At 48.8% G+C, this 24,378-nt stretch overlaps 1 protein-coding gene across 6 annotated transcripts in view; it reads left to right on the top strand.

Moving 5' to 3' along the window:
• FRMD4A (FERM domain containing 4A) overlaps positions 1-24,378 on the top strand; it is a 365,202-nt gene that overhangs the window by 297,635 nt on the left and 43,189 nt on the right. For 4 of the 6 annotated variants that reach the window (XM_030940429.1, XM_030940427.1, XM_030940431.1 and 1 more), the window contains 4 exons: positions 3,983-4,059; positions 9,587-9,725; positions 17,041-17,182; positions 17,558-17,593. In XM_030940429.1, coding sequence (XP_030796289.1) covers positions 3,983-4,059; positions 9,587-9,725; positions 17,041-17,182; positions 17,558-17,593 — 394 coding nt within the window. The remainder of the gene's footprint in view (positions 1-3,982; positions 4,060-9,586; positions 9,726-17,040; positions 17,183-17,557; positions 17,594-24,378) is intronic. The other 2 variants (XM_030940428.1, XM_010365953.2) reach the window with 1 other exon arrangement.

Here is a 24,378-nt window from a genome sequence, read left to right as displayed (position 1 = left end):
TTTTGCTTTTGTGTTTGTTTTAAGAAGGAGTCTTGCTCTGTTGCCCAGGCTGCAGTACAGTGGCGCGATCCCGGCTCGCTACAACCTCTGCCTCCCGGGTTCTAGTGATTCTCTTGCCTCAGCCTCCTGAGTAGCTGGGACTACAGGCGCCCACCGCTACACCCAGCTAATTTTTGTGTTTTTCACAGAGATGGAGTTTTGCCATGTTGGCCCAGGCTGGTCTTGAACTCCTGACTTCAAGAGATCTGCCCGCCTCAGTCTCCCAAAGTGCTGGGATTGCAGGCATGAACCACGGTTCCCAGCCTGTTCCTGGACCCTTCTAATGTCTCAATGCAATAATCTGATCCTAAAAACCACCCATCCCTTCACCTCACTCTTACCCTTCCTTCCCAGGGTTGCATTTGCAAAACAAAAATTCATGCTTAAAGCAAGCATCAGGGGGAATCCATTGTTCTGCACCCTGCTACAAAAATGCATCATCCCGGGGATATGCCTGGGAGCCAGGACTCCATGGTTCACAGCCAAGGGCAGAAGCTGGAGGCAAGGCCTTCCCTCAGGCAGCTACGGCAGCTACAGCAGCCACAGACAGGGCCATGCAGCAGAGTCCAGATGGTTTTGTTCGGGCCCTTTGGCAGACGCATGGTACTCCATGACGAACTGCATCACGGAGCACTTAAAGCAAAGCTTGGTTTGTGTTTTATTTTGCATGGAATGGGGGAGAGAGGAGTTGCCAGGGAAATAACCCCTCGGAGCATTCTGCTCTGGGGTTCTTCATCAGGCGGGGAGGGGGCTTCCCATGAGAGGCACAGGGGGTTTCTCAAGCGTGCTCACACCTGGTTCTGCTTTCTTTCCTTCTCTTGGAGGGCCTGAGGGTCCCACCTCCCGGGCCTGCCCATTAGGCTGGCAGGCACCTTACCCGACAGAGCCTGCCAGGACCAGTACACGCCAGGACCTAAGGCCAGGATCAAGTCCACAATGAGCAGGGCCCAGTGCAAAATGGACATGCTGGGCCCCTTGATCAAGCCCATTAGGTGGGTTCAGTGTCCACTGCTCGGGGGATGGGCACACCAAACTCTCACAGATCACCACTAAGGAACTTAACTGAATACCGCCTGTTCCCCAAAAACCTATGGAAATTAATTTTTTAAAAGCATATAGCAACAAAGACAGGAAAGGAGAGGAGAGGAGAGGAGGAGAAGGAGGAGGAAGAGGGGGAGGGGGAGGGGGAGGGGAGGAGAGGAAGGAAACCTATTAGGAATTTCAAGATGTCAACAGCAGAGCATGAAACCAAGCCAAGGACCTTCTGAGCAAAGGGCCCTCAGGTCGCACACCCAGAAGGCCTATCCTGTTTAAGACTTCACTTTGCCTGAGCAAGGCGGGTGCAGGATAGGGGCTGAGGGACCCCTGTGGGATGCAGCCAACAGGACCCTTTCATTGAAATACTATCCACATCACTTACTTGAGAGGAGGGGAGGGGCACCGGGAGAAAAATTCTCTGTATTTAGGGATTTGCAGCACACCCATAATAATTTTTTTAAAACCCAAAAGTCAGGGCTTGAGTTAGGAAATCTAAGAAAAGAATGATTCTGGTTGTTCTGGAGTTACTCTCTTTTAATCTGCCAGGATTTGGGAGAAGTAAGAACATTTGGGATTCATAGTAAGATCTAAGGTCACTTTGTGCCAGTACTGTGCTACGATCTGTGGCTGCTGAGATCTACCTTAGAGCGGTCATTTTTGCCATTTTACAGAGGGGAAAACTGAGGCTAAAGGAAATGCTGTAACTTGTGTCAGGTCCAGCAGCTTAGAGCCAGAGTTGGGCATGGTGACTCACGCCTGTAATCCCAAAATTTTGGGAGGCCAAGGCGGGCAGAGCACTTGAGGCCAGGAGTTGGAGACCAGCCTGCCCACCATGGCAAAACCCTGTCTCTACTAAAAAATACAAAAATTATACAGGTGTGGTGGCATACTCCTGTAATCCCAGCTACTCGGAAGGCTGAGGCACAAGAATCACTTGAACCCAAGAGGCAGAGGTTGCAGTGAGCCGAGATCTTGACACCACTCCAGCCTGGGGGGACACAGCGAGTCTGTCTCAAAAAAAAAAAAAAAAAAAAATGTAGTGGAGCTTGGATTCAAACAGCTGTAGTCAGACCACAAAGCCTGCCTGCCTGACCACTTTGCTCAGTGTACTGCCCCCAGGTTGTGAGGCCAAGGTCTTGTAACCTGTTCATTCTGGTATTTTTGTAGCTCTGGCTAAGTTCAGGTAGAATGTCTCTGAATATATAACACCTGGGGACCGGAGAGGAAGTTTGGGTGTTTTCATGGAAGGATTTATAGTGGCCAAGCATCAGACAGGAGCATGAGACCTGGGTCTGTGTATTTTAGTAACAGACTCCACTAAGGCGCTGTTGAGTCTCTGACACAAAGCTGTCAGCCAACACAGGGCTTTGGGCCATTTGCTTTCCTTGCAGTGTCTCTCTACCCACCCGGAGTTGATGCTTAACAAGAAAGAAAAATATAATTTCCTTGGGCTTCAGAGTGAAATGCACTCTGAGCCGGGGACAAAAGAGGCAGCTCTGTAATAAGAGATAATAGATATTCTCCTTCCCAGTATTTACGCAGACAAAATAATTGTAAAATTCCAGAGAGCAGATTGTGAAGGTAAAAGAATGCGGCCATTCCAGAAGCACTTTTTATTCCAGCCCAGTTTTATTTGGGGTTCTGGGTCCACTGGCCCAACTGCTGACTGGCAGTGTCCCAGCCTGGGAAGACAGGGTGGATTGGATACAGGAAATGACCATCACGTCTCTAAGGTGGACAGAACATGAGCGGGTCAGAGAGGGTCAGGAGCTTCAGGTCCAAGGACTCTGGGCAAGACCCTGAAAATCATTTAAGTCGGTGGCCAGAGAAAGAGGGGAGTCTAGGGAAGCTGTTCCCCCGCAGAAAGACAAGAACAAGATTCCTGCTTTACCCCTTCTTTCTGCAAAACAAACCGAAATTCCAAGTATACGGAAGGCGATGCAGTAACCATCAAATATGAATGCAAATGTGTGTGCACACAAGTTGAACCTCCTGTGACATTTCCCAGAGGGTTAAAGTAACTTTCTTTTTCATCCAATGAGAGGAACCCCCTTCCTGGGGCAAGTGGATGCAGCCCTAATTACTTCCAAACATTACAGTCGGCTTTTTAGTTAACGAGCTCACTGGTCTGAAGGAGGAATGACTGCCAGGGCCCCCTGCGTTCCACTTCTCACCCTGTTCCACTTCTCACCCTCCCTGGCCAAGCCCGAGGGAGAGACTGGCTGCAGCGTCCTTCCGGGCGACAGAACTCTTGGTTTTCTTTGTGCTGCAGCAAGAAGAATGGGCTTGACAGGCTCACACTGTGATCTTGAGTTGCCTGCCCCCGAAATAAGGTCCCAGCCTCCTCCGCCCTTTGCAAGGCTCTTACACATTAGTGAGCAGGAAGTGGAGTCCCGATGGGAGGCTGGGAATTTGAACGCCTTCCCATTTCAGCACTGGAGGGGAGGAAGCTCAGTTCAGCACTCCACGCAGATGGCTACTGCTCCCTCCTGAGCGCTTCGCTCCTTTCCCCTCACCCACCGCCTTGCCTGCTGGGTCCCTCTCCCCCCGTCCCCACCTCTCCTCCCTCTCCTGGAAGGGAAAAGTCTGCCAAGCTGGGGACTGCCACGACCAAACCAACAAAGGCCGACCAAAGGCGGAGAACTTGAAAAGAACTTGTTTTGTTCCCGTTACGGAACCTGCAGGAAAATCCACACCCACGTTGCCTGGTTTTGAACTGGAGAGCTGCGAGAGAGAGTGTGTGTGTGTGTGTGTGTGTGTGTCAAGCAAGAGGCGGAGGCGGCACAAACTACGGTCTCTGCTTTGATAAGGAGACTGCCAGCTGTGGAAAGTTAACCAGCAGCAGGGGAAGATGGTCCAGGAACCAGCCCCTCCTGAGTTTTAAACTTCGCTGTTTTCTGTCCAGATTTTCCAATGGAGACAGTTGGAAAACCTGTACTTCAGAGAAAAGAAGTTTTCCGTGGAAGTTCATGACCCACGCAGGTAAGTTTGAAAAGTCCTTTTCTTGCGGGATGGCGTGGCTCTCGGCCGGGCATGTTATTGATCTTATTATTTTGGGGCTCGTTCATGATCAGTTTGGAGTTGGGGGGGCGGTCTCCCGGGGAATGGAGCTCCAATCAGGCAGTGAAACTTTCTTTTGGATTATATGTCTTGATAAATGCAGTGGGTTCACACATGTGTGTATGTGTGTGTGTGTGTGTGTAAGTAGCAATCCCTGACCGTCTCATCTGGCCACATGTGTCCCTGGCTCATATGTGTGTGAGTCAGTGTGTGTGTGTTTTACCTGCACTGGAGGGAAGCTTTATAGCACTTTGTAACACACACCAGTAAGTCCCCATAGGAAACCTTTGCTACAGGGGAGTCTGAAGAATCGCTCCTTAGAGCTTCTGAAAGTGTTTCAGGCAGGACAGTCAATGCGAAAATGAATCTGTCACCAAAGCAGTTGTGCTACATTGTTTTATTCCAGGAGCTGTAATTTTAGGATGTTAGTATCATGGGTGGATGTGAAAGAAATGAAATTATTTTTTCCCTCCACCCAAAATCGTACCCCAGATAGCACCAGGGTTGTAAAAAGTCCCTGTACTCTTAGATGTGAGACAGTGGGGCCCCAGGTTGGAGTGCAGGGAGCCCCGAGTGGCTGGGGTCTGGGCAGCTCATACCCACTGTTTTCCTCTCTTTTTCTCCCGCTGGACCTAAAGTTATAGGCATCCCAAAAAGCAGCATAATTCCCTAAAACCAGGCCTGACAACTAAGAAATCACTTTCCATAAGGCCAGAAACATTTACAATAAGAAGGTAGCCCCGGGGAGACGCAGAAAACAGACTCTACAGAGGAACGAAAGTGGATTTTAGGCGCTGTTGATGCTCCAGCCCTGGGCTTAGAAAGAGGACTTGGCACCAATTCCAGCTCACGCATGGCTTCTGACACTCAAAACAAGCTGCGGTACCTCCCCATGAGCTCTGGACAGGAGGGAGACTGGGAGTTACCCCGCCCAGTGCGAGGGCTTGGACCTGTGCAGTAGCCCCTGTTCCTGCAGCCCATGATAACCCGGTAGGAATGAAGCCATGCTTGCCCTCCAGGGTAATCTCCCTGAAACAGCCACTCCTGTGTAGGGGAGAAGCTTATCTCAGCACCACAATTACTACAGGAATAGTTAGTGGGGAGCAGCTGAGAGCTTCTGCATCTCTGCAGTCAGGTAAAGATGGTAGCCTTTAACAGAAAAATATTTTATCCAGTGTTTCTCAGGGACCTGCAAGGGGTTTCGTGGCCACAAGCCCCCTCCACAGAGCACAGATCCATCTGTTCAGGCCAAGCAGGGCAGGCAGGGAGATTTCAAAAATAATATTCCAGCCAAGAAGAAACTCACTGTTCATTTTTCAGGTGAACTGAACTGGATCAGGTTCTTAGGCATATAAGAGGAGGGGAAATTTAAGTACAAAAAGAGTGAAATGAACTTTGCCACAATGGGTCAGATGCAGAAAGGGGATGCTCCAAAGGATAAAAATGAGGGGCTGGGTAATCTAAGGGGCTGAGCGCAGGGAATAGACCCTCCTCCATGCCTGTGCTCTGCTGGGAATTCAGTGAACACCCAGGCACCTTGGACAAATCCTTTAACCACTCATGCGTCTATCTGCGCATGTGTGTTCGTGTTCTCTCTGCGTCTGTCACCCTGTCGGTGAGTACTACTAAATTCTCTTTCCCAAGGCCCAGGGATATAGGAAAGAATCTAGACCTCACATGTGACTCTTCAGTGGGTCTGTCGCCTATTAGACAGCAGTGATCAATGTCATGTTTCTTGCGAAGCTTCTGTGTCCTGTTCAGGTGCTGTGTCAGCTGTGGCAGGGAAGGAAGGAAGTCGGAGGCAGGGTCTTCTTCCTTAGCGATCTTCTAGTGTAGCTGAGAAGACAGGCAGAAGAAGGAACTTTTTTGTTGTTGTTGAGACAGGGTCTCATTCTGTCACCCACGCTGGAATGCAGTGGTGCGATCATAGGTCACTGCAGCCTCCACCTCCCAGGCTCAAGCAGTTCTCCCACCTCAGCCCCCCGAGTAGCTGGGACTACAGCCACACACCACCATACCCAGCATGTTTTTTTTTTTTTTTTTTTTTTTTGAGAGACTGGGTCTCACAGTGTTGCCCAGGCTAGTCTCAAACTCCTGAGCTAAAACGATCCTCCCATCTTGGCATCCCAAAGTGCTGGGATTATGGGCGTGAGCCACTGCCTGGAACCTGCCGAGAAGAAGGAACTCATGGAATGTCACAGGAAACAAACGAACCTGCTCTAGAGGACAAGTAGCTAGTATACAGGAGAGGCAGGATTTGAACCTAGGAGGTCTGGCCCCCGAGCTTAGGCACTTTCTCTACCGTACAGAAGGGCCAGATATCGTGGGCCATGAAGGGTGAAGGACGGGGTCGCCAGAGGCCTGGCTGGTCAGGAAGGGAGAGGCTTACCAGGAAGGAGAGGTCTGAGTGGGACCTGGAGGGGTAACTAGGATTAAAGCCACGTGGTGGGCCCTCAGGGTGATATAATGTCAGGTGGGAGCTTCTCAATTAGGATAAAGAAATGAGGGAGGGTCTGGCTGGAGGGAAGTAGGAGTTGGAGGAGCCCAGAGGCTAGAGCAGATGTGTCTCCTCCCAGGCACACTCGCTCTGAGTACACCGAGTTAGCCTGCAGACAGGCAGGAATGGGGGAGAGGCCCAGGGAGGCCGGAGGTGGAGACCCGGGATGACTTCAGCATTAAAGACACACAAGGAAAGGAAATGGCTTCAGGTCAGTTACTTAGCATGGTGGCAGAGCCAGAGCTATGAGCTGTAAGGTCTTTCTTGCACTCAGTTCTCCTTTTCACATCCTAGTGGTGCCTTTTTTCTCTTGTATTGATAGTTTTCTCTTGTATTTCACGTATTCATGAGCCACGTGTGAGTGTGTTACGTGCATAGAACACGGAATGATCAGGGCAGGGTATGTGGGGTATCTACGGCCTTGGGTGTTTACTTTTTTTTTTCTTTTGAGACGGAGTCTCACTCTGTCCCCAGGCTGGAGTGCAGTGGTGCGATCTCGGCCCACTGCACCCTCCACCTTCCAAGTTCAAGCAATTCTCCTTCCTCAGCCTCCCAAGTAGCTGACACTACAGGTGTGCGCCACCACGCCCAGCTAATTTTTGTATTTTTAGTAGAGACGGGATTTCACCATGTTGGCCAGGATGGTCTCCATCTCTTGACCTCGTGATCCGCCCGCCTCAGGGTTGACTATTTTTACGTTGGTATCATTGCACGTCCTCTCTTCCAGTTACTTTGAAATGAACCTTGTGGTGCTTTTTAAGTTGAATGTGTCATCCTATTGCTTGTGGCCTTGCTTATTTGAGGTTAGGGAAGGGGAATGTGATTGGCCTCATATTAGTTTGGTGTTCCAGGCTCAGCCCCTCCCCCAAGCCAGGCAGGGAGTCAGGACCAAGGTAACAGGATGGGCAGCGCCAGATGCGGTCATTTAACGAAGATGTAATTGATGGGAATCATTGAGGGCAGAGGCTGCTTTCTGGGCCGATGGGCTCAGGTGTGATTGCACCATTCCCTGTGGCGTACCAGACAAACACCGTGCACTTTCTCCCCCTGGGCATCCTAACTCAATGCTTAGCTTCATTCCTGAGCTTCTCCAGGCTGGGCCAACATTTCATGTCTAAGGTTTGGGCAAAATAGGAAGGGCCTGAAGCGAAAGATGAGGAAAGGAGATAAAGTAGTAATAGAGCAGGAGAAGAACTTTGAGTATCTGCATTAGACGCTCTGGGGAACTACCCGGACCTGACCAGCCACTTACCTCTTCCGCCCTCCCGGTACCTGAGAAATGGAGGTACCTAGCCTTGCACCACCTTTCAAGATACTTTTCTTGTCTCATTCAGCTTTTCTGGGGGGAAAAAAAGCCATTCATTTATTTCCAAGAGCAGCAACTGCTATGGAAGCCAAGCTGGGAGCACACGTCCCTGTTTTCTTTTAAATTTAGCGAGACCGGGGAGGGATCCCCCCCTCACTCTCACTGGCTCCTTTTTTCAATTATTTTCAACTGTGCGCTCTTTCACGTGCTGGCTTTTTTTTTTTCTCTTCACTTTTATTTGAACCGAAGGGAGAAAAAACCTGTGTAGACTCGGTGTCATTACCCACCAGATTTGAATTTCTCCTAAAAGTGAGGGTGAAGAAGACTCCACTGTAAATCTTTAGCTCCTCCAAAGTAAGATATTGCCTGGCAGGTTTGTTTTCTTTAAGGGAAAATTAGCCATGAAAAAAAAACGTTACTATTTGAAAGTGCCGATCACCCCCAGGTTTCTTCCAAATTAGATATGTTAGTCTTGAGAACACACATTTTGTTTCTGATGTCCAGGTAAAATGCCCCAAATCCCAGCCCACCTTCCCATCAACTTGTCACACATTTGCGCGCACACACACACATGCAAACACACATTCTCAGATTTCATTTGCAAAATAATCTGCCTATCCTATAAAATATACTTCACTAAGAGCATGACCATGTAAGTCCTCCTAACTCCATGAATGTGGTGGATTACATGGAGATCAGCAGTTTGTTTTCACTTTTAAAGTCTGATTACTCCATGTAGGTTTAAAAATGTATAGAGAGGGCCAGGCACAGTGGCTCACGCCTGTAATCCAAGCACTATGGGAGGCCAAGGCAGGTGGATCACCTGAGGCCAGGAGTTCCAGACCAGCCTGATGAAATCCTGTCTCTACTAAAAATACAAAAAATTAACCCAGCATGGTGTGGACACCTGTCATCCCAGCTACTTAGGAGGCAGAGGCAGGAGAATCGCTTGAACCTGGGAGGCGGAGGTGGAGGTTGCAGTGAGATGAGATCGCGCCACCACACTTCAGCCTGGTCGACGGAGCAAGACTCTGTCTGAAAAAAAAAAAAAAAAAAGTATAGACAGAGGTTGGGGGAATTGGGGGTGGGCACATTTCTCTCTCCCTTTCGTCTCCTGATTGTTTGTACCCTCCCTGCTCTCTGAATAGATTGGAAATTGATCACCAAATCTTCAAGGAACATTGGGTTAGTTATGGAAGAAGTCCCGATTCCCTGGGACAGTGTAGCCTGTGGTGATTAGAAAATAATTTACTTATCCCCACCTCAGGCACATTTCCTGTCTCATAGGGATCATCATTGAAGGTTTTCCTGTCTGCGAAGTTTGTCTGGGCCCAGTGTCAGGTGCAGGATCGAAAAAGGACCATCCAGTGACCTAGAATGACCCATCTTATCCTAGACAAGGCCGAGACTTGGCCAAATTCTCAACTCTAGGGAGTCAGAAAATCAGAAGGTGGCCTTTGCCAGCCAGTGTCTCTGAGGTGTGTGCGCGTGAGTGTGTGTGCGTGTCTAGGTGTGTGTGAGAGCTCAGCTGTTACCTTTCCGCCAGGGCTTCTAGGACCCAGTGAGTTCTCTACAGAAGCTGTTGACTGAGAAATGGTTTCTCTCAACAGAAATGGGTTTGAACCTTGTGATTCTTGCTTCCCCAGGGCTTCGGTGACAAGGAGGACGTTTGGGCACAGCGGCATTGCAGTGCACACGTGGTATGCATGTCCGGCATTGATCAAGTCCATCTGGGCTATGGCCATAAGCCAACATCAGTTCTATCTGGACAGGAAGCAGAGTAAGGTGAGTGACCAGACCTCTCACCAAGCCCTCAGCCAGCTTAAGAGCAGCCCGGGCCATCGTCTGCCTCTCTCAGCTTAGGAATGAGAATCGGACGGGTTGGGGAGGTACCATGTCCCTTTCCCAGGTCCGTAACTTGCACAGGTACAGGCTTGCCTCTTAGGGCTACAGGTGGGTGGGTTGACACCAGCTCTTCAAGAGGGCACATTCCATGCAGCTTGGTCCAGGGGGCTGTGACCACCCTCGGAGCGGCTCAAGCTGCTGACTACAGCCGGGTAGGCCCCTTTTGAGGAATCCCCACTGTGATTTTGGCCCTTGGGAGACTCCCCTAGCAGTGTGAAGGGAAGCCCTTTTTGGTGTTTAAATAGTGCTGTACTATCTTCCTTTTGAAAAGAAAAAAGTAATCGTTCTCAAGGAATAGACGCCACCTAACTGTTTAGGGTAATTGCTGTGAAAACCTGCAGGCAGTTCCAACTGCCAAGTCCTTTTTTTTTTTTTTTTTAATGCAAAACTGGAAACGTTAAAAAAAAAAAAAAAAAAAGCAACCGCCCTGTTTCGCTAGGGTAGACCTAGAGCCTGGGGCCTTGGTAAACAGTCCTCCTCCTCCTCCAAGGAGATGTCACCACCCCCGACTCTGGGCACGCAGCTGCGTTTTCTGGTGGGTGAGAGGATGACGTCTCCTTGGTTCACACAGGGCTTATATCAACACTCTTCCTCCAGCCCTGTCTCCCCAGACTCCCCTGTCAGCCCCCCACAAGCGCTCCCATTCATTCTCCCTCAGGGGAAGAGCACTGCCAAGATGGCCCTGCAGCTTCTGTCAAGATCCTGCTGGCTTTGGCTTGGGGAATACAGACTGAGATCACCCTAGGCCCCTGGGCTAGTGACTTCTAGCATTTACTGAGGATTTCCCTCCATCGTGTGAGTTCTTGGGAGAAGGTGGCAGGACACTCCACTTACTGGCACAAGTGTCACTGAATCGGTGCCCTCTACGGTTCTTTCTCTTTTGCCATCTTATCTTTTTTCAAGGGGTTTCTCTTTTTCTGGGGAAGAGGAGAGTGAGCGAGTTGGGGATCAAGGGAGAGGTGATAAGAGAAAGATAGAAAAGAGGACAGGGTTGGGCACAGTGGCTCACATCTGTAGTCCCAGCACTTCGGGAGGCCAAGGCAGGAGGATCACTTGAGCTCAGGAATTTGAGACAAGCCTGGGCAACACAGACCCTCGTCTCTACTAAAAGGAAAAAAAAAAAAAAAAGAGAACAGGAAGAAATGAAACAATCCTTTTAGTTATAATTCAGTTTTAAATCAGGGTCTGTCCCCGGCAGCCATCATTTTCTCCTTCGTAAAATATTTTGTCCTCTACTTCTTTTTCACCCCATTTTTGGTCATTTTCTGGGATGAATGAGTACAGGACAGAGAATTTCTGTTGTTAGGAATAATGAGAGTATTCTCCACAGCTCTCCTGGCAATGATGGGTCCTAGTCCTAACACAAGAATTTGAAGTTCAATTAGATCAAAAGAAGTGGGGCCAAAGTGTTTTTGACTCATGCTCGATATTGACACAGTGCGTGGGTGTCAGGGTTTTGCTGTCCAGGGGCAAGAGTTGGAGGTGGACACCTGAGAACATTAATTTCATCCTCTGTGGTTAGGTGATGGATGCTGCGGGTTAGGGGATTGGGCAATGCTCCTGAACCCCACTGCCAATTCCCCTTGAGGGCAGACCCCCCCCCCACTCACTGTACCACAGTGTGGAAAGAGGAAAACACGTATCTCGCCTTGAGGATAGCACAGCGTTGGCTGTTCAAGCTCCTCCTCTCTGCTCTGGTTTTTGCATAGGGGGTCTCTTGAGCATCTCAAGAAACTTGTTTTATAGCTTTCCCACCACACCCTGGAAGACGGTCTCCTGCAGTTGGCAAGCCTTGTTATTCAACAGGCTAACAGGTCAACTCACTGACACAGCAAGTACATCTCAAAAAGAAATTATTGGCCAGGCACCATGGCTCATGCCTGTAATCCCAGTACTTTGGTAGGCCGAGGAGGGCTGATCACTTGAGGTCAGGAGTTCGAGACCAGCTTGGCAAACATGAGGAAACCTTGTCTTTACTAAAAATACAAAAAAAAAAAAAAAAAAAAAATAGTCGAGCATCGTGGCAGGCACCTGTAATCTCAGCTACTGGGGAGACTGAGGCAGGAGAATTGCTTGAACCCAGGAGGCAGAGGTTGCAGTGAGCTGAGATCACACCACTGCACTCCAGCCTGGTTGACAGAGTGAGACTCCATCTCAAAGAAAAAGAAAAAAGAATTATTGTAGATGACTTAGTAACAAGACATGTCTTTTAGGAGGCAAAACCAAATGCCCGTAGCATCAGGAATGTTTCAGCTGTCCCTTTTGTAAAAGTAACCCTTGGGGACTGAAGAAAATGCCCACGCTCCCAGGAGGAGAAGGAGAACATTTCCCAGGAAGCCTGGCATGCTCACATATGCTCTAGAGCCCTCACACTTCTCACAGGAACCAGTTCCCCAGCCTGCAGTGATAGGTGAGGATCGCGAGCCTCTACATGGGAATTGGAGGCCTCTTTTCCGGCTCTGGGACCCTGGGTGGGTCTTTCATCACTGGTGCTTTCCTTCCCCAATTAGCAGCAAAGGAAATTCCTGACCTCAATTAGTGATTGGTCAAACGGCGCCACGTTTGTGAACTTGCTTGAGGAAACACGTGCCATCTTTTACTCATGTCATTGTTCATCTAGCATACTATCCCTGGCCAACACTTGCATGAAGTTTAAATTCTCTAAAAGGTCCCCAAATTAAATCAGAGATGATGACATACCCTTTGGGAATTACAACACCTTTTTGTTTCCAGAATGTTCTTTATAGAACAGTGATGTGATTCATCTCTGATGGGCAACACGGCCTCTGGGTGAGTGATGGCCGACAGGGCGGGGACAGAGAGCTTCGTAATATTTCTAGGCAGCCAGTTCTGGCTGGCATCCTGGTCACTGCTCACATTCTGCTGTACTGGGACATGCCAACCATTCCTTTCTCTGAAGAGCTTCAGCAAAGCCCAGGCCTCCTAAATGGTGTTTATCAACCCCAGAGAGACCAGTGCGGTCTAGTCATTTGAGTCAGCAAGGGTGGGGAGCCAGGAGCGTTCAGGGGCTTCCCTGACACTCGGTTATTTTCTTCTTTCAGGATCACTGTGCAAATCATTTAAGGAAATCTCTCCTTCTCTCCTTCTTTCTCTCTGCCTGTCTCTCCCCCCGCCGCTCTTCCTCCCTCCATCAGCTCTCCACGCATACGCATCAAGAAACCATTCTACCATCTAAGACAGGGCAGAGGGAGGCTGTGCTGGTTGGTTATTTGTAGCTCCTTCAGAATGAGAAGCTGCACAGGCACCAATTATAATTGTTCACTTCTATGCTGACCCCAGAGATCAGAAATGTTGTCTGCTAGATCCCAGCAGCCTCTGAAGCCCAGAGCCAAGGAATGTCTTAGAGACTTTGCAGGAAAATATTTGAAAGTTCAAAATGTTTAGAGTCAACATTAGACACTTCTCCCTCTGAACTCAGAGTGGGGACTTCTTGAATTGACCCCCAATGCAAACGTCTTTCCTTCTTCCTAATGTTTTTTTTTTTTTTCTCCCTGATGCAGTTCTCCATTTTATTTAGGGTCAAAGGGGGACAGGGACATTGAAGTTTTGTTCCCACAGTATCAGTCAGAAGACTGAGTCACGTGTATCAGGCCAGACTCCCAGAGCAAAATGTTCTGGAGTCTGGGGACTCCTTAAGGTCGGCCCAGAGACCTGACTTTGCAAAGAGAGACTCTTCCCCGATAACGCCCATATCCTCCCGGTCTTCTCCACCGAGTCTGTTATGTCACTGTGATATTTCCATTCTAGAAAGAATCCAGGCTGGGCGCAGTGGCTCATGGCTGTGATCCCAGCACTTTGGGAGGCTGAGTCGGGCGGATCACCTAAGGTCAGGGGTTTGACACGAGCCTGGCCAACATGGCAAAACCCCGTATCTACTAAAAATACAAAAATTAGCCAGGCGTGGTGGCCCCCACGTGTAGTCCCAGCTACTCGGGAGGCTGAGGCAGGAGAATTGCTTACACCCAGGAGGCAGAGGTTGCAGTGAGCCGAGATCGCGCCACTGCACTCTAGCCTGGGCAACAGAGTGAGACTCTGTCTCAAAAAAAAAAAAAAAAAAAAAAACCCAGTGGCTTCCTAAAGCTTCCAGGAATCTAGTCTCTTTTAGGAAGGATGCCTTTTGTTTCCATATTTTTGTTTTAAGAATGATGTGTGGCAAGAGTTCTGGTATGACAAGGGGGACAAGTTTTTCATGTGATTTATGAGGTCCTCTAAATATCTGGTTGGGCCATCAGTCTAACCTCGGTTAGCAAATTACAGCCAGGCCCTAATGCAGATCCTATTCTTACTGCAATGGCCTTTACGTAGATTATCTACTTTAGTTATCTCAACTCTGGGATGTGGATTTTAAAACCTCCATTTTACAAACACGTATCTGAGGATCAGGAAGGTGAAGGGTCAAAGTCCGATAGTGATTCACTGGGAAGAGCCAAGCTTCTAATTCAGGTCATTTTTTTTGAGACAGAGTCTCACTCTGGCACCCAGACTGGAATGAGATCTGGCAGTGGCGTGATCTCAGCTCACTGCAACCTCCGCCTCCTAGGTTCAAGAGATTCTTCTACCTCAGCCTTCCAAGTAGCTGGGATTACAGGCGTGCACCACCACGCATGGCTTATTTTCGTATTTTTAGTACAGACAGGGTTTTGCCATACTGGCCAGGTTGGTCTCAAATACCTGGCCTCAAGTGATCCACCCACCTCGGCCTACCCAAAGTGCTGGGATTACAGGCTTGAGCCACCACACCCGGCTCTAACTCAGGTCATTCCAACTTCAGAGCCCAGACCCTTCACCCAGCGCTGAATTGGTCTAGTTCTTCGTGAGTTATTGTTACATCACCGTTTGGGAGTGGGCTACTTTTTATTAGAACCTGGGTCTCCGTAACAGAGTGGTGCAGTAAGAAAGGAAGTCATGGATTGTACTCGCCATGCTTGCTTAGAGGGTAAAACTCAACGAGATGGGTGCAATTGATAGGCTGTGTCAAATTGAAATCAAAGGCCCTTTTCCTTCCTTCTGCGGCAAGCCAAAATCCTTCCAGGGCCTGGCAGCCAGGATTGTTTCATGAACAAGAAAACTCGCCTGAGGAAGTCGACTTGGGTCTGAATGCAAGGAGAAATGTTGAGGTTAGGAAGGAAGCATAAGTCGAGGAAAGGCCCACAGGGTGGTGAGGAGGAGGAGGAGGAAGAAGACAGTTCACACCAGGTGAAGAAAACAAGCACCATGTCTCAGCGTTTCCTCCCGCCCACGGACTTCCATCGTGTTAACATGAGATCGGAAGTTGTCCTCGCCAGTGTGGACAGCAGCATCCAGGGCAGAGGAAGCGCAGAGCTGCAGGCGTTCAGACAGCCCTGGCTGGACAGTAAGGGCCCCTGGGCACGGAAGGAAGGAAGGCTGGGTACGCAGGGCATCCAGGAGCGGTGGGTCCACACCCCTCCACAGCCTTCGCCACCATCCCCACACCTGCTTTCTCCTGTGTAGGAAAGACCTTGTGTTCCACAGGCCAGGCAGGAAGCTACAATGATGAACCTCACCCAGTTCCACCCATGCGTGTGCTGTAGACGGTGGCCACAGAAAGGACAGATGAGCAAGTGACCATTTCTAGTTTTCATGAAGTTCAGCGTACTGGCAAAGCCTGTTGCCCAAGCACACTCACGAAAAGTTGATTTCCTGAAGAAGAAAACAAGCAGACATTTGACACACGTGTGGGAAATGTAAACACGTTGTCACTACCGAAGGTAGAAACTGGAGCAGATAGCCTTATAAAAACCACTGCTTTAACCACTGCTTTGGCTGGGCACAGTGGCTCATGCCTATAATTCCAGCACTTTGGGCTGCTGTGGCGGGCAGATCACTTGAGGTCAGGAGTTTGAGACCAACCTGGCCAACACGGCAAAACCCCGTCTCTTCTAAAAATACAAAAATTAGCTGGGCGTGGTGGTGGACACCTGTAATCCCAACTACTTAGGAGACTGAGGCAGGAGAACCACTTGAACCCAGGAGGCGGAGGTTGCAGTGAGCCAAGACTGGGCCACTGCACTCCAGCCTGGGTGACTGAGACTCTGTCTCCAAAAAAAAAAAAATTTAAAAACCACTGCTTTTAGGAATGTAAATGCGAACACAGACCTTTTTTCTAATTTTTCTCTCCTGCTGTGACTTTTAACCAAATAGAGCCAATCAACGTGGATTAAAGGGAATGTCGTGCATATGCATTTAGGTGTCAAAATACAAGCAAAGCACCATGTCACAAGTTCATTGGTGGGACCCCAGAATCCAAATGAGCAGTTTTTCCACAATCATGCACCCTGTGATTGCAAGTCTAAAGAGCTGTCATTGTCATTTCTCTCTCTCTTTTTTTTTTTTTTTTTTTTTTTTTAAGAGACAGGGTCTCACTTTGTTGCCCAGGCTGGGGTGCAGTGGTGCAATCACAGCTCACTGCAGCCTCCAACTCCTGGGCTCAAGCAGTCCTCCTGTCTCAGTCTCCCAAGTAGCTGGGACTACAGGCATGCACCACCACACCTGGCTAATTTTTTTATTTTTTGTAGAGATGGGATCTTGCTATGTTGCCCAAGCTGGAGAACCACTGTCACTTCTCCATCAGCTAAACTTTCTGTGACCACATGGCAAACCATTTAAGAGGCTTAAATCTCTTACGTCTTTCACGATGCTGAAAACCATTTTATCCTCCTTGTTTAAGCACCAAATAATTATAACCACGGTGTTTATTGAGAGCTGTGTGCCAGGAAGACAAGGAGGAAGAAGGGAGGACAGGGGAGTTGGAGGGGAGGAACACCCTTCCCACACTTTCTCTCCTTTGACCCGAACCAACCCCTGGGTGCTGAGTGGCACTACCCTGTTTTGTGGCTGGGAATAATAAGGTTCAACGAGATTGTCACTTTTCCTAAATCAGGACATTGTCTTAAGCACACCGCAGTGCAGCCTACAGAATCAGAGGCTTAGAACATCCTCCCTCGGTGCAGCTCTCGAGCTGCCTCTGCTCTTTGCAGAGAGTTTTGGTGATTAATGATTAGGCCAAGGGATGCAAACAAAAATGCTGCACGTCAGTCAGGGAGATAAGTCCCTTTGCGGAATGTCAAGACGGTGAGCAGGGGCAGGCGAGGGATGACTTACCCCTCCACAAAGTGAGCGTCACTTCTTTGACCTGCTTCCCTTTCCATTCCAGTCCAAAATCCATGCGGCACGCAGCCTGAGTGAGATCGCCATCGACCTGACCGAGACGGGAACGCTGAAGACCTCGAAGCTGGCCAACATGGGCAGCAAGGGCAAGATCATCAGCGGCAGCAGCGGCAGCCTGCTGTCTTCAGGTAGGCAGAGGCCAGCTGGAGGGACGTCCCCCTGAGCATGGCTGGGACCCCAGAGGGGACCCAGGAAGGTGGAAGGTGGGGAGAGCTGCAGCAGGGGAGACTGCTGGGCAAGCTGCTCCAGCTTTCCAGACCAAGGTTGGGATCCAAATGTGAATCTGAGAAAACTGCTCTGAAGAATCAAATAGTGGAAGGGGAAAAAAAAAAAAAATCAGTAGAACCACGCAGTGCAAGAAGGCCTGCTGGTCACACTTAAGTGTCTTCAGGTACCCCCCAGAGCCTTTCAGAATGCCAATGGCAAGCTGTCGGGAATGTCAGGGTTCAAGGGTGGACAAGTGGAGTCCGCTCATGTACCCACTCGTGTGTTGTGAATTTCAGGATCTGGTGCCAGGAGACACTGCATTCTACTCCCAGGTGGGTTTCTCCGGCTTTTAAAAATGCAGAATGCTCTCTCCATCGTGTCACAGGGCGTGGTTTCTCCATTCAGGACCTTTTGAAATTGCGAGTCAGAGATCTGGTTCCGCCGTCCACTTCCACCAGCCTTGGCCAACTCATTTTGTCTTTTGATGTTGGGAGGGACAGAGGAGTTCCAAGGTCCTGGATCTGGCTGACTTAAAAAGGGGGGTGCCATTCACTGAAATGGCAGGAGGAGGAGTGGGTTTGAAGGAAGGAGGGAGGCAGCTGTGGTTTGGAAATGTTACAAAAGTGCATTGTGGCCAGGCATGGTGGCTCACACCTGTAATCCCGGCACTGTGGAAGGCCGAGGCTGGAGAATCACTTGAAGCCAAGGAGTTTAAGACCAGCCTGGGCGACATAGTGAGACCCCATCTCTACCAAAAAAAAAAAAATTAGGTGTGGTGGCACAGCACCCGTAGTTCCAGCTACTTGGGAGGCTGAGTAGGGAGAAGCGCTGAGCCCTGGAGATTGAGGCTGCAGTGAGCAATGCACTGCACTCCAGCCTGGGTGGCAGAGTGAGACCCTGTCTCAAAAAACAAAACAAAAAGAAAAGTGCAACATGACAAAAAATCTGATTGATGTAGGAACCGTGCAGCTGTCTCTGAGCCATGCAAAGAAGGCAAGAAGTCTTCCCTGATAATTTATATTACTATATATAGTGGCTGTAAACAATAACAAAAAGGAAAAGACAGGAGAGGAAGAGGAGCTAAAAATTGTCTCGTTAGCTTCTGGGCTGGTCCAATCATAGCCAGGAAAAAGTTTAAAGGACCAGAGAGAGGACAGACATCCTTCCTGGACTGAGAGGCGAGGTTACTGTTCTAGTGAGTGGAGCATTAAGTTCAGGGCCCCTCCTTGGACAGGCTGAGGCCCTGAGGGGACCTTAGCAGTGTGTTCACACAGTCATGTGTTTTCATAAAATCTGTGAACATAATACATTTTGTGTTATTTTTCTTAAATAGAACCGCTAAAGGCCGGTGTGGTGGCTCATACCTGTAATCTCAGCACTTTGGGAGGCCGAGGCAGGTGGATCTCCTGAGGTCAGGAGTTAGAGACCCGTCTGGCCAACATAGTGAAACCTCATCTCTACTAAAAATACAAAAATTAGCTGAGCGTGGTGGTGCGCACCTGTAATTCCACTACTCAGTAGGCTGAGGCAGGAGAAACACTTGAACCCAGGAGGCAGAGGTTGCAGTGAGCAGAGATTGTGCCACTGCACTCTAGCCTGGGGGACAGAGCAAGACTATGCCTCAAAAAAAAAAAAAACAAAAAAACACTAAAATTATATAAGCTTCAAGCCCCATAAACCTAGATCTGCCTCTGCCACATCACCTGGGGTTCACTGTCAACCCCTCCCTGCCTTAGGTTCTTCAAAAATGTGACATCCAAAAAAATGGGCTTAACACTCATTCTTTCTGAGGCTTGGGAGTTTGCCATGAAGACTACAGAGAATGTTGTCTTCAAGGATCAAAGAGAATGAAATTCAAAGCCCGAGACCCCTACCTTGAATTACAGCCGCTCCCAGGCTCCTGCTGAATGACCCGGAGGAGAGTCAGAGCCAACACCTTGTTTGTATTTTAAACACAACCTACAATCGTTTTTTCCTAACCCTGGGAAAACCCAGTGTCAGATTAGAGAGGCTGCGCCTATCAGCCCACCTTCCCCCTTAGCACAGGGAATCCGGCTGACTTCAGCTTGGATTCTTGAAGCTCAGTGGTTCTCAAACTTCGGCGTGCATCGGAAGCGCTTAGAGGGCTTGTCAAAACACTTCTGGAGCTCCTGATTCCGAGGGTCTGGCGAGAGCCTGAGAATTTACACCTGTAACAAGTTTCCAAGTGAGGCTGATGCTGCCGGTCTAGACACTTGCATTGGAGAGACTCTGGTTGCTGAGGAAGGGACAAGCTTGAAGTGGGTGTGTTGCGCAGGATCATAGAACCCAAGTATGTCCAGTTTTAAGCCCGTGTCCTGGTCCATCTGCACCGGCCCCCTTGTATCTGGCAGACTCCAGGGGGCACCAAGGCAACAATTTACCTTAATAGCAGCGATAGATGAGGCTGTGAACAGGAGCCCCAAACCTCCTGAGATGAAATTGACATCACGCACCCATCAGAAATGAAATCTGGCTGGGCGTGGTGGCTCACACCTATAATCCCAATACTTGGGGAGGCCAAGGCAGGTGGATCGCTTGAGGCCAGGAGTTTGAGACCAGCCTGGCCAACATGGTGAAAGCCCATCTCTACTAAAAATACAAAACTTAGCCAGCATGGTGGTGCACACCTGTAACCCCAGTTATTTTCGAGGCTGAGGCAGGAGAATGACTTGAACTCGGGAGGCAGAGGTTGCAGTGAGCTGAGATCATGCCACTGTACTCCAGCCTGGGCAACAGAGCGAGACTCTGTTTCAAACACACACACACACACACACACACACACACACATAAATGAAATCCAAGCGTCTTTAAGACTCGAAAGCAGTACCTCTCTATGACTGCCCACAGGCTGGACATTGCTAATCAACCTGGTGGGCTGGAAGAGAAATCCTAAGAAAACCTTCCTGCCTAATCCACCTGTACACCTAATAGATAAGCATGGGTATACCAAGACATTGAAGTGATCTTCAAATGCTTCATCATTCAGCACCAGGGCCCCAGGCTATTAGGAGTTAGTAGTAACAGCTGGGGCCACTTGCAGAGCAGCTCCCATTGTCAGCTTCAGTGCCCTCAGCCTTTTCTGCAGCTGCACAGCTGAGCAAGAAGAAACCCTGGCGAGAAGGCGAGAAAGTCTCATGACTCAAGCCGAGGGCAGGTCCCACTCTTACCAGCCCTGCAAGTTTGAGCCTGAAAAACATCCTTTAATGCCAGGGTGGAGGCTCCTTGGGGTGCCCCACACCCACCTCCTGTGACTTAGGAGAGCCTAGACAGTGGAGGGACACACCGCAAACAGGAAACATTCCATCAGGGAACAAAGGGAATTTCTAGCACCCCTAGATCTTGTTCTCCCTCCCACTGGGATGGCTGACGGCTGCCCGTGTTTCCTTGCACCAGGAGGATGAAGCTTTCCCCTGATGAAAGCATTGGCAGTGCCATCTGGAAGGGGCCGATTCCACATCCCTTGTAATGGGGAAATCCAGCCTTGGCCTGAAGATCTAGGTGGCTGGCTCTTCTCCACCCGCTTCTTCCTACCTTTCTGCCCTCTTGCCTAGAGCGTGTTCCCACAAAGGGGACAAGCCCCGCTGCTTGCAATTCCAGGACAGCTCTGATTGTTAACACTCTTCTTACTACACTTGCCGGATTTTATTTTCTGATGTTCATTCAGAAAAGGTGATACATATAACCCAGTGTCCAGTTTGGTCAACTGTTTTCTCTCTTTCACCTCCTCGTTAGATAGTATCTAATAATTGTTCCTTAAAAGCATTTTGAGAAACTAGTCACCATTTCAGAATTTTCTTTTCTAGCACTTGCCCAGTACCCAGCACCCAATAGGTGTTTGATGCACAGTTATTGAAATTAAAATAAATTGTGAAGGATACTAGTAAGACTCCTGTGTGTGCTGTGCTTTGGAAATCTTCAGCCCAGCACAGTGGCTCATGCCTATTTGGGAGGCCGAGGCCGGCGGAGGTGGTGGGGAGGGGCGATGTGGGTATCACTTGAAGCCAGGAGTTCCAGACCAGCCTTGGCAACTTGGCAAGACCCCATCTGTACCAAAAAAAAAAATTTTTTTTTTTTTTTTTTTTTTTTTTTTTTTTTTTTTTTTTTGAGGCGGAGTCTCGCTCTGTCGCCCGGACTGGAGTGCAGTGGCCAGATCTCAGCTCACTGCAATCTCCACCTCCCGGGTTTACGCCATTCTCCTCCCTCAGCCTCCCGAGTAGCTGGGACTACAGGCACCCGCCACCTCGCCCGGCTAGTTTTTGTATTTTTAGTAGAGACGGGGTTTCACCGTGTTAGCCAGGATGGTCTCGATCTCCTGAGCTCGTGATCCGCCCGTCTCGGCCTCCCAAAGTGCTGGGATTACAGGCTTGAGCCACCGCGCCCGGCAAAATTTTTTTAATATAGCTGGACACGGTGGTGCATACTTATATTTCCAACTATTTGGGAGGCTGAGGCTGGAGGATCACGTGAGCCCAGGAGTTCAAGGCTGTAGTGAGCTATGATGGCATCACTGTACTAAAGCCTAGGTGACAGAGTGAGACCCTGTCTCTAAAAAAAAAAAAAAAAAAAAAAAAAGGGAAAGAATCTTCTAATCTTCCATGTTCCTAGAGTGTATGGTACCTTGGCCCTTGCTGGTACCTCCCATAGGATCTGCCTCCAGTATTTTTTCCCAGATTCTACTGTAATTCACACTAGTATGCAACCTTTAAAGTTTGTGTCGCGTCAGTCTCCTCCTGCAGTAGTGTCCATCCTTGTCATCTTTCATTCCTCCAACCCTCATCTGTACCCAAATCATAGTGTGTCTGAGCCATGTCACAACACTGTAAGAGTTCTGTGGTATAAACATTTCTGCTAGCTCCCAACTCTGCCAAGTACTATACACAGCATTTTAAAAAGTTATAGCCCCTGCTCCTGCAGAGAGTTGTGTACTGCTTATTGATGAAAAAAAAAAAAAAGACATGTTTATAAACTATTAGTAACTTTGAAGGTGGTTTGCCTATTTAAGGACGCATAATTACCTTTAAAATTGCTGAAGTCTAGTACTTGGTGTCTGAGGCCTCAGATGCTAAAGAAATGAAGAATGTCATTGATACCTATTAAAGAAGCCAGGCCAGCCACAATGGCTCAGGCCTGTAATCCCAGCACTTTGGGAGGCCAAGGCGGGCAGGAGTTGGAGACTAGCTTGGCCAACATGGCGAAAACCCGTCTGTACCAAAAATATAAAAATTAGCCGGGTGTGTAATTACACACCCGTAATCCCAGATACTTGGGAGGCTGAGGCAGGAGAGTTGCTTGAGCCTAGGAGGCAGAGGTTACAGCGAGCTGAAATTCCACCACTGCATTCCAGCCTGGGAGACAGAGCAAGACTCTGTCTCAAAAATAAGTAAATAAATAAAAAATAAAGAAGCCAATATCCATATCTACCAATGCTCTGAGCCACGGATTAGCATTTCAAATAAAAAAGTCAATATAGTTGACTGTAGGTTTTGCTTCATTTTTATTGTTTAAAGCCGAGATCCATCACCAGATTCTTGACAGTCCTGCTGATCACACTGCAGGTGACTCAACAGCGATGATTTCAACTTAAAACGATTGATTAAGGCTTGAGTTCGGGGCCCTGAATCCCGCAGTAGTGATACGTAGAGCTGTCCCCTGTGAGACCCTTTAGACCTGTGTTTAAGTGGAGACTCTTAGAGATGGTGAACCATCTGAGTCAGAGCTGTAAGCCTGTGATGGAAGAAAAGGAATGAAATCCCCGCCTCATCCGGCACTGACTGGCATTCAGATGGGAGGAAGGTCGTGGAACCTGCGTCCTGAATCTATTTGCGCAGGGGCTCAGTACCTCTGTTATTGACCATTGGAGGGGAGTAGACAGGGCACATTGGATTCACTCTGCCCTGTGACAGTCCGGTGATTGCTTCCACATTTGTAGCTGCGTCTATTGCTTTTCCTCCTAGGTCTTCAGGGAACACATTTCCAGAAGGTTCAGGTACAGTTTGAGAGGACAACTATGAATTCAAACCATCTGGTTAAGACATGTTCAGGGTTTTTTTAAAAAAAAAGAATCCAAAATCCATGTTATAGGAACTTGAATGCGTTTATTCCTTCCTTCCCATCTTGTATTACTTGAAATTCCAGAAAATATGGGAGGGGAGAAAAAAAGGAATAACAACAAAAGCAGCAGTAATTGGGTGTATCATTGTAGGTGAAGACACAAGGCCCCTTCATAGCTTGTCTGAAAGTGGGAAAGAGCCTAAGATTTGTTCTAAGTGTTGCTTTGGGGATTTGCCATCAGAAAACAGCTCATTCATTCATTCATTCATTCTATTTTTCGAGATGGAGTCTCCCTCTGTTGCCCGGTCTGGAGTGCAGTGGCATGATCTCGGCTCGGTGCAACCTCTGCCCTCCGGGTTCTCTGCTATTCTCCTGCCTCAGCCTCCTGAGTAGCTGAGACTACAGGTGTGCCCCACCACATTTGGCTAATTTTTGTATTTTTAGTAGAGATGGGGTTTCATGATGTTGGCCAGGACGGTCTTGAACTCGAGCTCAAGTGAGCTGCCTGCCTCGGCCTCCCAAAATGCTGGGATTATAGGCGTGAGCCACCACACCTGGCCCAGCCATCAGAGAACAGTTCCAATTTCAGTGGGGGTTAGGAGAGTTAGTTTTTGTTCTCAGGCTTTTTAAAGAAAATAGCACAAACCAACTTAGGAAATATCCAGTGTGCTGCAGGGACGTGTGGCTTGTTGTATTAAGCACCCAAACGAAAAAATGGGACAACAGCCTTTGTTAAATGGGATGATGAGGCTGCTCTCGGCTTCTTGACTGGAAGTCTAGGGCCATAAATGACCCATTCTCTACAAAACTAAGGGATATGTTGTGTTTTCAAATAGGAATTTGGCTATGTGATTACTGAGATGTCCATTGAGTCATCTGCAGTGTGGTCAGCAAGATTGGGAAGAGTCTGGTGGTGGATCTTGGGTTTAAAAACTAGAAAATGAACCAAAACCCGCCGTCTGTCATTGTACCCTGGCTCTAATACTTTCCGTTCTGGGAGAAAACAGGTTGTGTTAAACGTGGGCCCGGCATTGCCTGGGATCCG

The sequence above is a fragment of the Rhinopithecus roxellana genome, chromosome 11, assembly GCF_007565055.1.
Source record: "Rhinopithecus roxellana isolate Shanxi Qingling chromosome 11, ASM756505v1, whole genome shotgun sequence".
Lineage (NCBI taxonomy): Eukaryota > Metazoa > Chordata > Mammalia > Primates > Cercopithecidae > Rhinopithecus > Rhinopithecus roxellana.
The sequence above is the reverse complement of the archived record's forward strand: the minus strand, read 5'-3'. Positions and strand labels throughout refer to the sequence as shown.